Raw genomic sequence first — 14,876 nt, forward strand, 5'->3', positions numbered from 1 at the left:
ACAGAATTCAGATGCAACCAGAAATAAAATAGAATCTAAACTGATATTTTAATTTATAACCGCTGACCGAGGTATGTAATTATGTTAATCCAATAAATAATAAATATGTTTAATGAATAATAAATTAATAATGTCACAAGCGATTAGCGTTTAATAAATAAATAATACATTTGTTTAGCTATAAACCTATTGAACTTTGTAAAAGTAATAACATCACTTCCTGTTTTCATAGCTCTAACATGGTAATGTTATGATTAAATATAGCATAGGTGGTTATAGTTACAAAAACACATCAATCGCCACGGAGCTCGCATAGAATTCATACAACGATTTGAATACGAATAAATAATTATTATACATAAATTATTGCTACATTTTGCACTATAAAATAACGAAATTAGGTTAAGCTTGAGATCCGTTGGATCGCCATTTCTCTTAATCTATACTTCTGCACTTTGCCCGATGCCGTCATCGGAAACGCGTTCTTTTCGATGAATATGTATTTGGGAATCTTAAAATGGGCTATCTAAAAAATACGATAAATAGACACAACCGTTGTGTATTATCTCAGTGTATTAAAAAACAAGCAGCGCCACAAACAAACCTTTCCTTTGCTGTAAGCTTTTATGTCTGCTTCAGTGACCGTAACCCCTTCTTTGAGAATGACGCTGGCACATACTTCTTCGCCCATCCGCTCATCGGGTACACCGTAAACCTGTGATAAACAGAGTATCGTTATAGTGTGCGTGTAAGATATTATGTATTAAAAGAATATGATTAGGACAAAATAATATAGTAATCGTACGCGTTCATAGAGTGTAGTTTTTAGCATAATATACGAGTAACAACTAACGAGTATACACAAGTACACAATAGTTATAGTTCGTTACTAGTTTGTGAATTTAATTTTAATCCATTACTGAACATGATAAATTCTGTTTTTAAAGCTATTTATTGTTAATTTTAAAATATACAGAATCTCGGTAATCCGGCCGTTCGATAATCCGATACGTCCAGTAATCTGGCTATTTTAACAATAATTAACCTATGTGTACCAATATGTATTTGTATGTAAAGAACTATCGTGAACGATAAAACTAAATAATAACAGATTAAATCCGAATAAACCTATTAGATATTTTATCTTAATATCAATAACAATATATTATATTTAATACACGTAGATTGTATAATTACTTGAACTTGTGAAATCAACGGATGAGATTCTAAAAAGTATTCTATCTCTTTAGGAAATAAGTTTTCACCACCGCGGATAATCATTTCTTTTAATCTGCCAACGTGATTGCCATATCCGTCTTCGAACAAAACAAATTGGTCTCTAAATACAATCGTATAACAATATAAACATCATGGCATCATATATTATTGAGCTAATAACACATATTATACAGGTATACAATTGATGAATTAAACGCATACTTTAAATACAGATGGATTCTTTTATTAGTATTGAGACCATTAACTGATATCCAATTTTATAAAACTGACAATAGCACAATACTTATATTGTTCACTTCGTGTAATTATTATTGTAAGTTATTTAAATTATACTTCAATACTTGTAACGTATATTTTGTTTTATGAACAAAAATATAATAACTGATTAAGGATATAACATTATTCTTTATTTTATTTTTAATTAATAATTTATGCTCCGTGTTCTTTTCGTCTTTTCTCGTATGATACGTCATGTTTGTTTTTTACATTTTGAATGCTGTTAAATAAAAAAAAAGTGCGCGTGTAGACTGGTGTCGATTTTCAGTCAGTTTGCTCAAAATTTAATACGTTCGAGGAAGTTTAGTATTTTGTGTTTACAGCGTGAAGAAGTAATATTATAATACTTACTCCTTATCTACGGCTATAAATAGGATTACCGATTGTACCGCGGAGCCCGCTCATTTCATTTTATAACGGTACATATAAAGGCACTCTTTTTGTTGCTATCTACACTCTTTACTAATCAGTTTACCTACCCATATCGGCCTTACCACCAGAGGTGTCTACTATTAACCAACTATAACCATATTATAATTCTCCGAACTGATGTATCAATAACCTTGTTCACTTATGTATCTTGTGCTGCATCGCTTAAACTTTAAGGAGTATTATCCAATTTGGTTGCATATTCGACTTGCAAGTAGTTATTATGTTTGACGCCCCCAATCATGGATAAATCACCAACTAAAATCAGATCAAAAAGTATTTCATCTTCATTTACTTTATCTTCTCCCACTACTAAGATTTCTTAACAACCAACTACGAGTATAATGATATTACGAAAACTATCACAATGTCCACAGTAATAAAATTTCAATCTTATATCTTCTTGTCAAACCCTAAATTGTCGAAGTTACAACTTCACAATTCCCTGAGCTTAAGAAGAACTTATATTAATATTAGTAAACAACGTGGATTCCGCCTAGGTAAATCAACCAACACTGGTAGTGTTATTTTTATGACATACATTTTTGAAAACCTTGATGCTCTGCCAGGTCGATGTGACGATGTCGTTATTAGAGACGTCAAAAAAGCTTTTGATACCGTCATTCACGATTCATTAATGGAAGAACTGAATCACTTGGATGTTACACCAAGTGGATGTACACTGGTGTACTGATATACCAGTAAGGTCGTGTATTATTTTTAAAATAACTGTTATGGTTCAACAGATATATATATATATATGTATAATTTTTTTTGTATATGATGATAACGGTATAAAACTGATTCATACTACTTATACTACTCCATATTCAATATTCAAGTATTTGTGTAAATATACGTTTTTAAATAACCAAATATTTACGTAATTACATGCTTTAAAAAATTAAATTTTAAAAAGCTTCTATATATCAAAAATTGTATTGAATCGATTTTTTTTTTATTAAGATATTTGGCGTGTGACGAAAATTTTCTTAATTGAAGGAATTTTATATGAGATTAGGTCATGAATAGGCAATGTAAAAGTTGGTATAGTAATTAAAAGAAATTAAAATAAATGTATAATTATTTTCAATTTTATACATAAATAATACACGCATTAAAAATAAAATATTAAATTATATTCTATTCTAGTTAATAAAGCGATATAAGCGAATTAAGTTATAACACATAATTATTTGTACTACAATAATTACCCAAAGTGTTCAATTTAGGTATTGTCATTTCATAAAATACACATCACACTATTTAAATTTTAAATGAATATCCAAGATATGAAATTTTCGTTAAAGTATGCTATCTGGACTTTCAATTCATTGAAATAATAAGATTGATACCACTAAGAAGATGTGATATAAATATCCGATAGAATAATCACACTCTGTAATAAAAGACTATATATTTACCCTGTGTGTAGCCATCCGTTCGAATCAATCGTTTCTTTTGTTTTTTCTTCGTCATTGAAGTAACCATTCATTTTCAAGTATCCGCGAATCAACAACTCTCCGGGTGTCCCGAATGGTACCATATTGCCATTGGTATCGACCACTTTTGCCTAGAAATTGACAAAACACTCATATGTCATGGGTAGTAATATTTTTCTCGTAATATCAACGATCCACTACAGTCTATAATTATTAATTAATAATATATTAAAGTTCTTCACTGTAACTTTAATTTTGCAACATACGTATAGTACATAAAGGCATTAAGTGGGGGTAAAGAGACTGTAGACTGCGAACTTAAATGTTTAAAAAAAAGCTTTCCTGAACAATTTTTAATATGGTAATTAATATTGTAAGTTATACCACCCTTTCTATCACCCATTTATATCATATGAATAATCAATAAATAATATTGTTAAGTTCCATACTAACGACTGACCTCTACGTGATCTTGTATGAAACCCATCGTCGACATTATTCGTTCATCTGAGTCGTTTGAGAAATTTTGAAACGTACAGGGACTGGTTTCTGTCATCCCGAACAATGACTAAAATTATAATTATAATATTAATTATACTGTTTCAATTATCAAGACTATTTAAGTTTAAGACTAAATTGCCACGAAAAATTATGAAAATTTTTTTATTATAATTAGTTTCAAAATACCAATATTTTAGCGCCTGGGAACATGTTCTTAAACTTAATCATCAAATTCGGAGAACAAGGGGCACCACCGGATATTGCGATCTTCATATTGTTATTTTGTTGTTCTGGCGGAAGTTTTTCGAAAACGGACATGGTGTCCACATATACTGTTGGTGTACCAAATATAAATGTGCATCTATAAGTAATAATAACACTTTTTAATTATATTATAGTAACTTATATTATATTGTCATATTTAAAATACTATTTAGTATTTACTCTTTATTTATTTTTTTCAGATAATGTTTTATACAAATACCTACATTTATATTTTTATACAAATATTAATAATACACGTAATTATTAATATTTATTATTATATTTGTAAATATATATTTTACACCATGTTCTGTCACAATTTAAATTGTATCATCGTTATAAAAAATACTAACGTTGATTTGAATACATTAACTTACTTTTCTTTCGTGAGAACATCGACCGTCGCTTTTGGATCAAAATGGGCTGACGGTAAATAAACTGTTGATTTGGTAACCATAGGTGCAACGACAGCGATGGATAAGGCAAAAGCATGAAATAAAGGCATTGGACAGCAGAATTTATGTAATTTACCCTAAAAATATACAATACTCATAACGTCAGATATAGTAAGTAAGAATATAATATTAAATATAATATCACAAATACAAAACCAAAGTTGGTAGTAAAATATATAATAATTACTTCGTTGGTATCATCGTAGATCCCTAAACGCTTCATGATAAAATAAGCGTTGTTTATTAACGCAAAGTGATTCAATAATGCTGCTTTTGGTTTACCAGTGGTACCCTATAAATAATTTCATAGATGAATTTTCAAATGCATTTTATTTCACGAATAGTTTACAGACAGTGTTATTTTATAATTTATTGCAATAATATTTGATTTATAGTTTATATTATTTAGAAATTTAAAATGCATTGTTAATAAAAAAAGCTGAATATTTTATTATATTATATTATACGAGTATGTTAGAAATTATTAATTATATTATTTATAATTGTGCATGACTATTAAAGCGATAAATTTAATTTTATAGTTTATAACATTATATCTATATGTAAAAAATTTTAAGAGCAATGTATGATTTTAAAATGTAATAAATGTATAGATGTAAAATTAAAACGTGTTGATTATTAAAAAAGAAAACCTTCGCTCATTGCCTAAAAAAATTCCATTTCAAACACTATTGAAAGGTAATTCTAATTTCGGAAGTCCTATGGTTACTTGGAAATTCATAGATCAATAAGATAATAGTTATACGAAAAAAAAAATAATATAATAAAAACCTAAATAGTTCATTTTTTTACTCACTGAAGTAAACTGAATATTACATCCTTCGTCTGGTTGAATTTTAGGAATATTATAGTCTGTATTGAAACCCAGGTCCAAGAACGTTTGTAAATTATAGGCACCGCTATAATATTAGTTATGATACTATAAATTACTGTAGTTATTGAAAAAAAAAATATGATATGTAAAACCATATAATAATATTATAATATGTAAACAGAGCGAGATTAAGGTTTGGGGCTAACGAGCTATAAGTAGTCCAACTAGTCCAAGGCACGTCAAACAAGGGGCCCCCAAAAAATATTATGGCTTGCAGCTTTTGTACAATTATAAATATACAATTAAAAAAAAAAAATTATTTTAATAATATTTATTTAAAGATACATTCATATTAATCATTTGAAATAATTCTCTGTAAAACTGGGTTAGATTTATTGTCTGAGTGTGACCTAATTCTTTATTTACAACAATTTATATTTCACGAAAGAAATAACAATGAAAAGTATGATAATTTGTAAGTACAAAAATTATAGTCAACTATGAAGACGTTGGTAAAATAAAAAAAAGACGATGTGAAAATCAATCTATTTTAAGTGAGAAAAAAAATTTGAAGTCGATAATTTCTTTGTTTTTATAGGCAAATTAATTTATGAACTTGATAGAAGACAATATTATTATTAAATAATTATTTTTATAATCTTTTTTTTTCTCAATTCAGATTTTAAGTTAACTTTAAAACTGAAAATGAACTAGTTTTACCATAACAATCTTGATGATAATTTGAAAACATAAATTTATCATTTTTATTATTATACCTAAACAGTTACTTCAGATAATTAAAATTGTAGTATTATAATATTTATAAACTTTATAAAGTTTATAAACGAAATTATAATAACGTCATTGATGTTTTTTTAATATATATATATTGCAATGAGATTATACATTTATACTTGAGAAAATCGTTAACAAATGTGATGTATTCATTATCAAAGTTGACACTTGACTCTAATTAAAAATTGACTAAAATCTACACAGATTGAATCAGGCTTTATTGTAAGGCGCAGTACACATTAATAGTTCAGTAGAAAATATAAAATATGCTGTTGACTAAACGAAAATGTGCACTTGAGAAATGTGTAAAATAATAATAATAAGAAGTAACTTTTAAACTTAGGTCTAATACACCTATTTGCTACAATGATTGTAAAAAACAAGTTTCTCTAAAATAAGAATAAACTTTTGGGTATTAAAATTTGTATTCAATATTATAACAAATATAGGCTATTATAGTAATAGTTGGTATAAGTATACTTCATAAGTCAGTTTATTTAAAATCCATAGTGACAAGTCATAACTTGGAAATAAAAATAGAGTATAGTTTACTATTTGGAATAGTAAACCCTTTAAATAATTCATTTAAAAATATATTTTCATATATGTACTTTTTTGGGGGGAAGCAAAGTTATGAAATGCCCTCTTAAGTCACAATAACATCAATTTATTATTTGTACAGCTGAAAAAAATCCTTACAATAAAGCCTGAATTGAAAATAAGTTGAAAGCATTAACAATTTTATTATTACAATTAAAAATGATATATTGTGTAAAAAAATCTCATCTGTTGACGTTTTAGATACTTTTGCATCAAGTAAATCTAGAAAAAATATTTTAAATACATTTGTTTGTAGTTTTGTATTATTATTTATTACCATATATTAATATTTTATATTTTAATACTTAATTAAGTAGTATTTTTTAATAAATGAACTATCTAATGTAAACTTTCTTTAAGAGGAAAACTATTTTTCTTATTTAATTAATAAATATCAATTGACATATTATTATAAAAAACTTTTTTGTAAAATATTAGGGCCGTCAAAAATAAATTAGCCCATGCAGGGCCACTAATTCCATTAATCCTGCTCTGTATGTAAATACTAACTTTATACGGTTCTCAGAGTAAAAAATAACCGATTCCAACGTGGGTAAGATTTTCGACTTAACCGGCGTGTTGGGTGGTCGCTTCCAAATGTCCGGATCGACCTTCTCCAATATTTCGGGATAGTTTTGAGTCTTGAACTTCTCTATGGTTACCAGACATTTCACTTCAGCTAAAGTTAAACTGTGTTGTAGTTCGTCACTCTGATATGCTGGGTTAACGTTTACCTGAAATCATCATAAAGACGTCGACCATAAGCAATACAATATCATTGAAATCTTATTGAATCTAACTATAGTGCGGTTATGAATAAAATAATGAATGATTTTGATTAAGAGGGCCTTGACAGTTTCATATTAAATTTAGGAGGACCCACATGACAAAAAAGTTTGAGAAGCACTATAATTAGTATATCTATATTATATAATATTAATTATAATATTATAGGATATCAAAATCATTAAAATAGTTTTAAATGCCTACTTCAATAAATAATATCTGCACCTACTTATAAACGTGTTCCAGTGTCAAAACCTTAAAATCACAATAAAAATCCTCACAACTAGTAATGGGTCGAACTGTTCGAATCTCGAATCGAACCTTTGATGTTCGGTTCGGTTCGAAATTCGAACTCGGCACGAAAAACATTCGAAAAGAACTATCAAACATCTGTTATTGTTCGAAAATCGAACTTGAAAATATTTATCGAACCAGACTTACTGACCACGATAGTTCAAAGACCAAATATTTGTACAATTCTTCAAAAGTTATTTAAAAAAAAATAAAAATTGATAATCATTATTTAGAAATAATTAGACTATAAGCGATAGAAAGTTATAAACTGTTATAATGTTATTATAATGATACTACGAGTATATGTGGATTTTATGTGTGACATTTTTTTCAATTAATCAAGATCTATAACTTCAGTGTGTTAAATTGTATACTAAATATATGACTTAATAGTATGTAATAATACGTCTGAGACGAGTAAGACGTGCTGTAACACATAAGTATCCTAAATGGTAAACGAGAGAAAAATGCACAATTTTTTTTTAAATATTATGTTTTTGCGTGAATAATAACAACAATTAATTTATACAAAATTAAAAATATATAAAATACATTAAGACTTTGCAGAAGTACTTAACAGAGAAGAAGTCATCACGACCATCATGTGTTTCCAAAATAAATTCTTAAATATTAATATTATACATTTTGATTTTTGATTTTGTATTCAATCAATAAAATCAAAAAAATGAATTAATATCTACCAATATCAGTCCCAAACGAGCTGTAGCGATAATCGCCAAATAGTAAAACGCGCAATTGGGCATCCATATTCCGACTCGGTCCCCGTGCTTAAGGCCAATGGCATTAAAGCTCTTGCAAAGCTTATCCACCTGAAAAAAAAAAATATATAAATCAATTAACATGCACGTTTACAGTATACGAGTAGTTACGTATTTTTCTGCGTGTTGCGTGTCGTAATTGTGTATAACGGGTGTAAAGATAATAATAAATAGGACAAATCATTACTGTCGCTTTCGACGAAACGAATCATAATATTTTATTATTTTATTTTTGCTGACCTCGGAATCCATACTGGCGAACGTGAACCGTTTGTTCTCGTGACGACTAACCAGGAACTCTCGGTCCGGAGTCTGTTGCACGGCGTCATTAAAAACTCCTCCGATTGTATAAGGTTTGAGTGGTTCGCTCGAAGTCCCGCACACATAGCTGTACTTCGACCAGTGATTATTTCTCGAAAAAGTATGATAACTACAGAAAAACGCAAATTTGATTAAATTAGGATACATTGTTGTACAATAACACTATAATATAATATTATATTATGTATTTAATACACTAATAAGTGGTGTAATATTAGTAAACATTTTCTTACTCTTTTCTAAAATATTGCAATAAATTGTACTTACAAACTAATAACTATACAGTGTAGGCTACGAATATATTCAACATATTATAAGTAACAGAATATTGTACTTCTAAGTTTTTAACGACACTATAGCTCATACAAACAATGCATATTGGTTAATACATTATGTACTTATATGTAAAGAGACTAAGAATAATTATTATTTTTAATCTTATTTGTATAATTTGGATAGGTATGGTTGTTATTCCGAATTTTACAACTTACCGATTATGTGTAATACAACCTAGCCTAACCTGACATTGGTGCGGTTTATTTAACCGTTTAAAAATCAAAATTGTTTTCATTCATTATACCATGCTATCGCGTAGAATACGTTGTATGCCGTGGACTAGAAGCTCTGTAGGTCATGACTCACGGCCATTCGTGTGAAAATGACCTAGTTGCGTGGTAAGCCTGGTGTATATTATATATTTATATATGTGTGTGTATATTTATGTAGTCCTTACTTCTCCAGGTTTTTAGCTGAATAAAATGGCTAAGGGGCTAGAAAAACCGGAGGGCGAACGCGTGACAAGTGACCTACCCTCTGCATCCTGTATTACATTTTAACATTGCAGCTTGATATTAATTTTTGTATGGATTACAGGCGCAATTAAAAAAGAAAAACACGACATGCCCAGTTAAACTTCTAGTACCTATGTGTCTACGATGTAATGCTTAAAAAAATCTATTGCTAATTGACAACTTTTCGTGTTAAACCATATTTTTTACTAATAATGCAACTGCACTGTCTAAATTGATATTGTAATTACATAAAATATATATATATTTATATACTGTACAATAAATTATAAAAAATTACATCCAAAATAATAATTATAATTTATTATTAGGTATGATATATATATATTACGGTAAAAGTACGAATACCGGTTAAACCTAGGTTTCGCCGACTACTGTTGGTAAATGTCCGAATTTTAGACATTTACCAATTGATTTCGGTAAAACCTAGAATACACAACATCGTTTGGTCAAACCCCGAATGGTTTTTGTATCTCGGACTTTTACAAACAAGATTTGGTAAGAGTCCAAACATTTTACCAAAATTATTAATTATTATTATTATTTAAGTATATTAGGTAGGTACTACATCAATGACTAATATATTAGTTAGTATATTATTTTATTATTATTATTAAGTACTAATATATATAGTTATATACTATATAGGTAATTGCAATAATACTTACACTATATTATGTCCATTAAGAGCACGTAGTCCTTTCAGATTCGTTATTCTAAACAGCGAACTGTTGGTCATTTTATTAATTCTAGTTATCTAGTTCACTTAATCAAAAAAAATCATTTAAACAGTATAATGACTGTAGTTGTTTTATAAATTAAAAAAACTTAAAAATTAAGTTCCTAATTATTAGTATATTACCTATACTGTTTTTTCTTTGTATAATATACTAGACGTTTCGAAGTTAATTAACAACTGTTAGCAATATTTAAGATTCTGAAAATAATATATACATGTTATTGCATTATCAGTGTTATTGAAAATATATATGCACAATAAATGTTATACGATTCAACACTATATACACAAAGAAAGTACGAATTTGACCGTGAGAGAGGGACGTATTCGTTAAATGTTTTATGATTGGTTATCTGAAAATTATATAATATTTTATTAAACGAGATACTTTGGTAAAGGTACACTTCAAGATGTTTGTATGATACAGCAAAAACTAAAACTAAAAACAATTTATACAGTTCTGACCGAATTTTATTATTATAGCATTTATCGAAAATAATTAAAACGCACACAACTGTAAAATAAAGTATTATACATTTTGAATTTATTTTTTAACAGTGGTAAACGAAAGTAGAATTACGATCCGACTAATGTAAGTCACAATATTATTTTGCAGTTAAATTGAATAATTCATTAAGACTTATTGGATTGTAACTTGTCGACCCCTCCCTTCTCATCATCCCAAATGAGGTATATGAATATTTATATAATATGTCAAGTGTGTATAAAACCAGAGCCAATTCTATTGACATTTTTTTCTAGTTTGAAAAAAAATAGAGTTGATATTAGGGATGAGCAATTCCCGGGAACGTGTCGGATTTCACGGAAATTATACAAAAAATACGAAATTAATTACAGTAAGTTAATAAAAGACTAAATAGTGGTGTACGTATATAATATTATCACTTAAATATTCAAGTTTTTACTAAATTATAATAATTAATTAAAGCACTGATCTTAAGTAAAAACAAGGTTTCAATAAGAATAAATATATAAATATTACGTCATATACTCATATATATTATGTACCTACTTCATACATATACTGACGGAACTAATTGTATATTGGTGGAATAGATGGGTTTGTATAACTAACTATAGAATGTAATCTATATTAACAAGCAAACAGATACAAATATACAATTGATTGAGAGGGAGCTTTATATAATATACTAGGTGTACGTCATATGAATATTTTGTCGGAGTCTCTACTGTTGTGATAACTATGAAAAATGAGCAAAATATTTGTTTTAACTTTTCTTTTTCTTTTTTAATTTTTTCCTCATTCTTTTCAAAATTTAAAAACTATTTATAAATGATTTCATCAGTAGTCGAATAGTTTATAATATCTTAGAATATACAAAAATATTGTGTCACAGTGTTTGACCGGGATGAATTCGAAACTACTGGACCGATCTTGATGAAATTTTTTACACTGTGTGTTATTTAGTCCTAATTAAAATATAGGATGCTTTTTATCTCGATTAAGGCCCTCAATATTTTTGCATTGCAATAATTGTGAAAAAGAAAGTTATAGAATTATTCAATTGTCAATTATAGTTAATATTTCTCAAAAATAATTAAGTAAATAGTGTATATTTTGGATATAATTTTACATTCTAATATAAAACAAAAATAATTATAAAAATTTAAAATAGTCTCAATCTATAAAATTATGTATCTAATATTCTAATATAAAATAGAAATAAATCTATAAGTGTATAATATGGTTGAACTATTATTGAAAATAATTATAAATTAAAATCACTCAATCCAACAAATAATATATTAATTAAATTATGAATCTAACTATATAAATGTGAAATGAAAATCTTTGTACAGAGTAATTTTTGGAACTACTTATCAAATCTTCTTGATTTTTAAACGAAAGAGTATATCACGGAGAAGGTTTCTATCGCAATAGCATTTGTCTAAATTAAAAAACCTCTGAGTTATCTACTAATTAAAATAAATATGTAAGTTGTGTAAATTGTATACCTATAAATATACAAGTATATATACATATGTTCTTGATGCATTCTGAATCTACTCAACCGATTTTGATGAAATTATGATCAATATGTGTGTTATTTTATCTCCGTCATAAGATAGGGTAGTTTTTATCCCGGTTATGCGATTATTTATCGATTATTCGAATAATATATTATTTTAAACGAATGATACATAATCGGTGAATCAATTGAAAAAATACAACTCTAGGCGGGACAGTTATGTGAAATTGATATGTCAGAGATACCATCTATACACCAAATCAGAAAACCAAAAATAGTTTTTATCCTTACGCTCAATGTTAGCATTGATAGCATTATAGGCAACTAAACTTAACACGGGTGCATTTTGTACGGGCGACGAAGTGCACGGAGACAGCTAGTTATATTATATAACCATAATTATGTAAAAAGTAAATATTTAACTACTCAGAACAAAATTAATCTTTTTTTCTGCTAAACATATTAACTGCGCTTTTTAGGAATAACTTCCTATACTTTTGTTGGATAATATTAATATATATTTTGAAACAAATTATTATTTTATATAAAATAATAGAGTAGTTATACTCGTATAAAATATACATAAATAAAAAGACAACTGTCTATAAAAACAAAAATTTTATTTTATTTGATAGTTTTTGGTATTCCGGGAAATTCCCAGGACAGTAATAATCAAATTTTCAGGAGTACCAACCCTAGCTGGTACAGTTAGTTTGATGGAATACTAGAGTGGATGTGCTACATTTATGTACAAATATATATTTCTATATCTAAGCTCAGTTTATATAACAATTTCCTAGTTGTTTCTAATTAGTTAATTATTATTAATAATATTAGTGTAATGTGCAGTAGTTTTTCTTTTCACAGATCACAATTTAAATAAATTACTAAAAAAAAAATTTCACTTCCGTAACCTGAAAGTACTCGAGAATATTATACAAATTCATTTGGAGATAACTGAGTTCATAGTAATTAGCAATATATCTCCAAATTACATATACCTACAATATAATAATAAAAACTTAAGAATAAATATAATATAATCATTGAACACTAAACCAATATAATAAATGCATACTTGTTTTTTTTATCTTAACTGTTTTTATAAAATGTTATTTTATTATACTTTCATACTGGGTGATTTTAACTTAACCATTAATTGTATAAAAAGTAATGTCCTCATTAAGTTATTTTTTTACAATTTTAATTTATTACGAAATAACATTTTTAACAGTAATCGTTTTCATTTTTACTTTTTTGAATGAATTAGGTACATTTGTATTTTCATATTCCTAAGAAAAATGATATTCCAAAATTAAAAAAAAAAATTAAATCCATCAAAAGAAAGTATAGTAAATTAGTTATAAACTGAAGAATATAGGGCATAAAAGTTATAACTTTTAAACGGTTAATTACCTACCAAATACTATTTTATAGTAGCTACACTTGACTAAATTTTACGCTGTAGGGTAATATTTCTCTTTTTATACAATATGATATGTTATGTAAAATTATGCTTGTACCTTATTTTATTATCGGTATTAAAACTTTAAGCAACTACTGAAATGCCTGTAAAGAATCATAAATAATATTATTACCTACAAACTGTAATCGGACTACCAGTATCTAGTACCAATATTTTTATTTTATTTAAATAAAAATGTAAAACGGTTAAATGTATTATATTGTTAATTTAATATTGACTATAGGTACTCAAGTATATATGTACTTATAAATTCCATAAGATATTTAACCGTCTATAATTCTATATGAATGGTGCTATTATTATTTTGCAGTGATTAACTAATTCAAATATTATTGGTTGTTGAGCTCATGCCATATTAGAGCTATATAGAATGAATCTATCTAGTACAGCTAGTACAGGTAAAATTATATTAACGCGTTAACAAATATTCAATAAAATTCAAAATATCGAATGCTCGACATCCTTAGTACCTGTACCTATAATACCTATGCGATGGATTTTGTTTTGTGACTATGCCATTAGAAAATATTTCCAGAGAGGTTATATTACCTTAAATTAAGAATTTGGATAGAAATCTGTTTTCCTAAATCGTGTTTTCTAATTATTCATAAGAATAGACATAATATCAAGATGCATTAAGTGTACCTTGCATATAATTATTTCTATATAACACAACATTAAATTATAATTTATATATAATCCGGTTTCTGTAAGTTATCTTTATATTAATAATATGTAATATTTAATGCAGATTGTTTTTATAATTTATTTAAAGTATTTTTTATTGATTTTTTTTTTGTTTTATTTATAAGAC

The 14,876-nt window shown here is 27.0% G+C and overlaps 1 protein-coding gene across 4 annotated transcripts; it reads right to left on the reverse strand.

The window, feature by feature from the left end:
- Positions 1-128: 128 nt before the first annotated feature.
- On the reverse strand, positions 129-11,154 carry LOC132920367 (medium-chain acyl-CoA ligase ACSF2, mitochondrial-like). 4 transcript variants are annotated; one of them, XM_060982704.1, is made up of 15 exons: positions 10,953-11,152; positions 10,688-10,762; positions 10,494-10,590; positions 8,936-9,125; positions 8,618-8,746; positions 7,347-7,570; positions 5,424-5,526; positions 4,794-4,898; positions 4,529-4,683; positions 4,074-4,248; positions 3,847-3,954; positions 3,369-3,517; positions 1,198-1,339; positions 605-715; positions 129-526 (listed from the first exon to the last, which is right to left on the reverse strand). In XM_060982704.1, exons 3-15 carry the CDS (start codon positions 10,562-10,564, stop codon positions 398-400), a joined length of 1,791 nt encoding a protein of 596 aa, XP_060838687.1. In that variant the 5' UTR covers positions 10,565-10,590; positions 10,688-10,762; positions 10,953-11,152; the 3' UTR covers positions 129-397. The 4 variants fall into 4 exon arrangements, 3 of the variants coding, with proteins under 3 accessions (XP_060838687.1, XP_060838686.1, XP_060838685.1); XM_060982703.1 differs by having other exon boundaries at positions 10,821-11,152; XM_060982702.1 differs by having other exon boundaries at positions 10,494-11,152.
- Between the last annotated feature and the right edge of the window lie 3,722 nt (positions 11,155-14,876).

This window comes from Rhopalosiphum padi, chromosome 2 (assembly GCF_020882245.1).
Source record: "Rhopalosiphum padi isolate XX-2018 chromosome 2, ASM2088224v1, whole genome shotgun sequence".
Classification (NCBI taxonomy): Eukaryota; Metazoa; Arthropoda; class Insecta; order Hemiptera; family Aphididae; genus Rhopalosiphum; species Rhopalosiphum padi.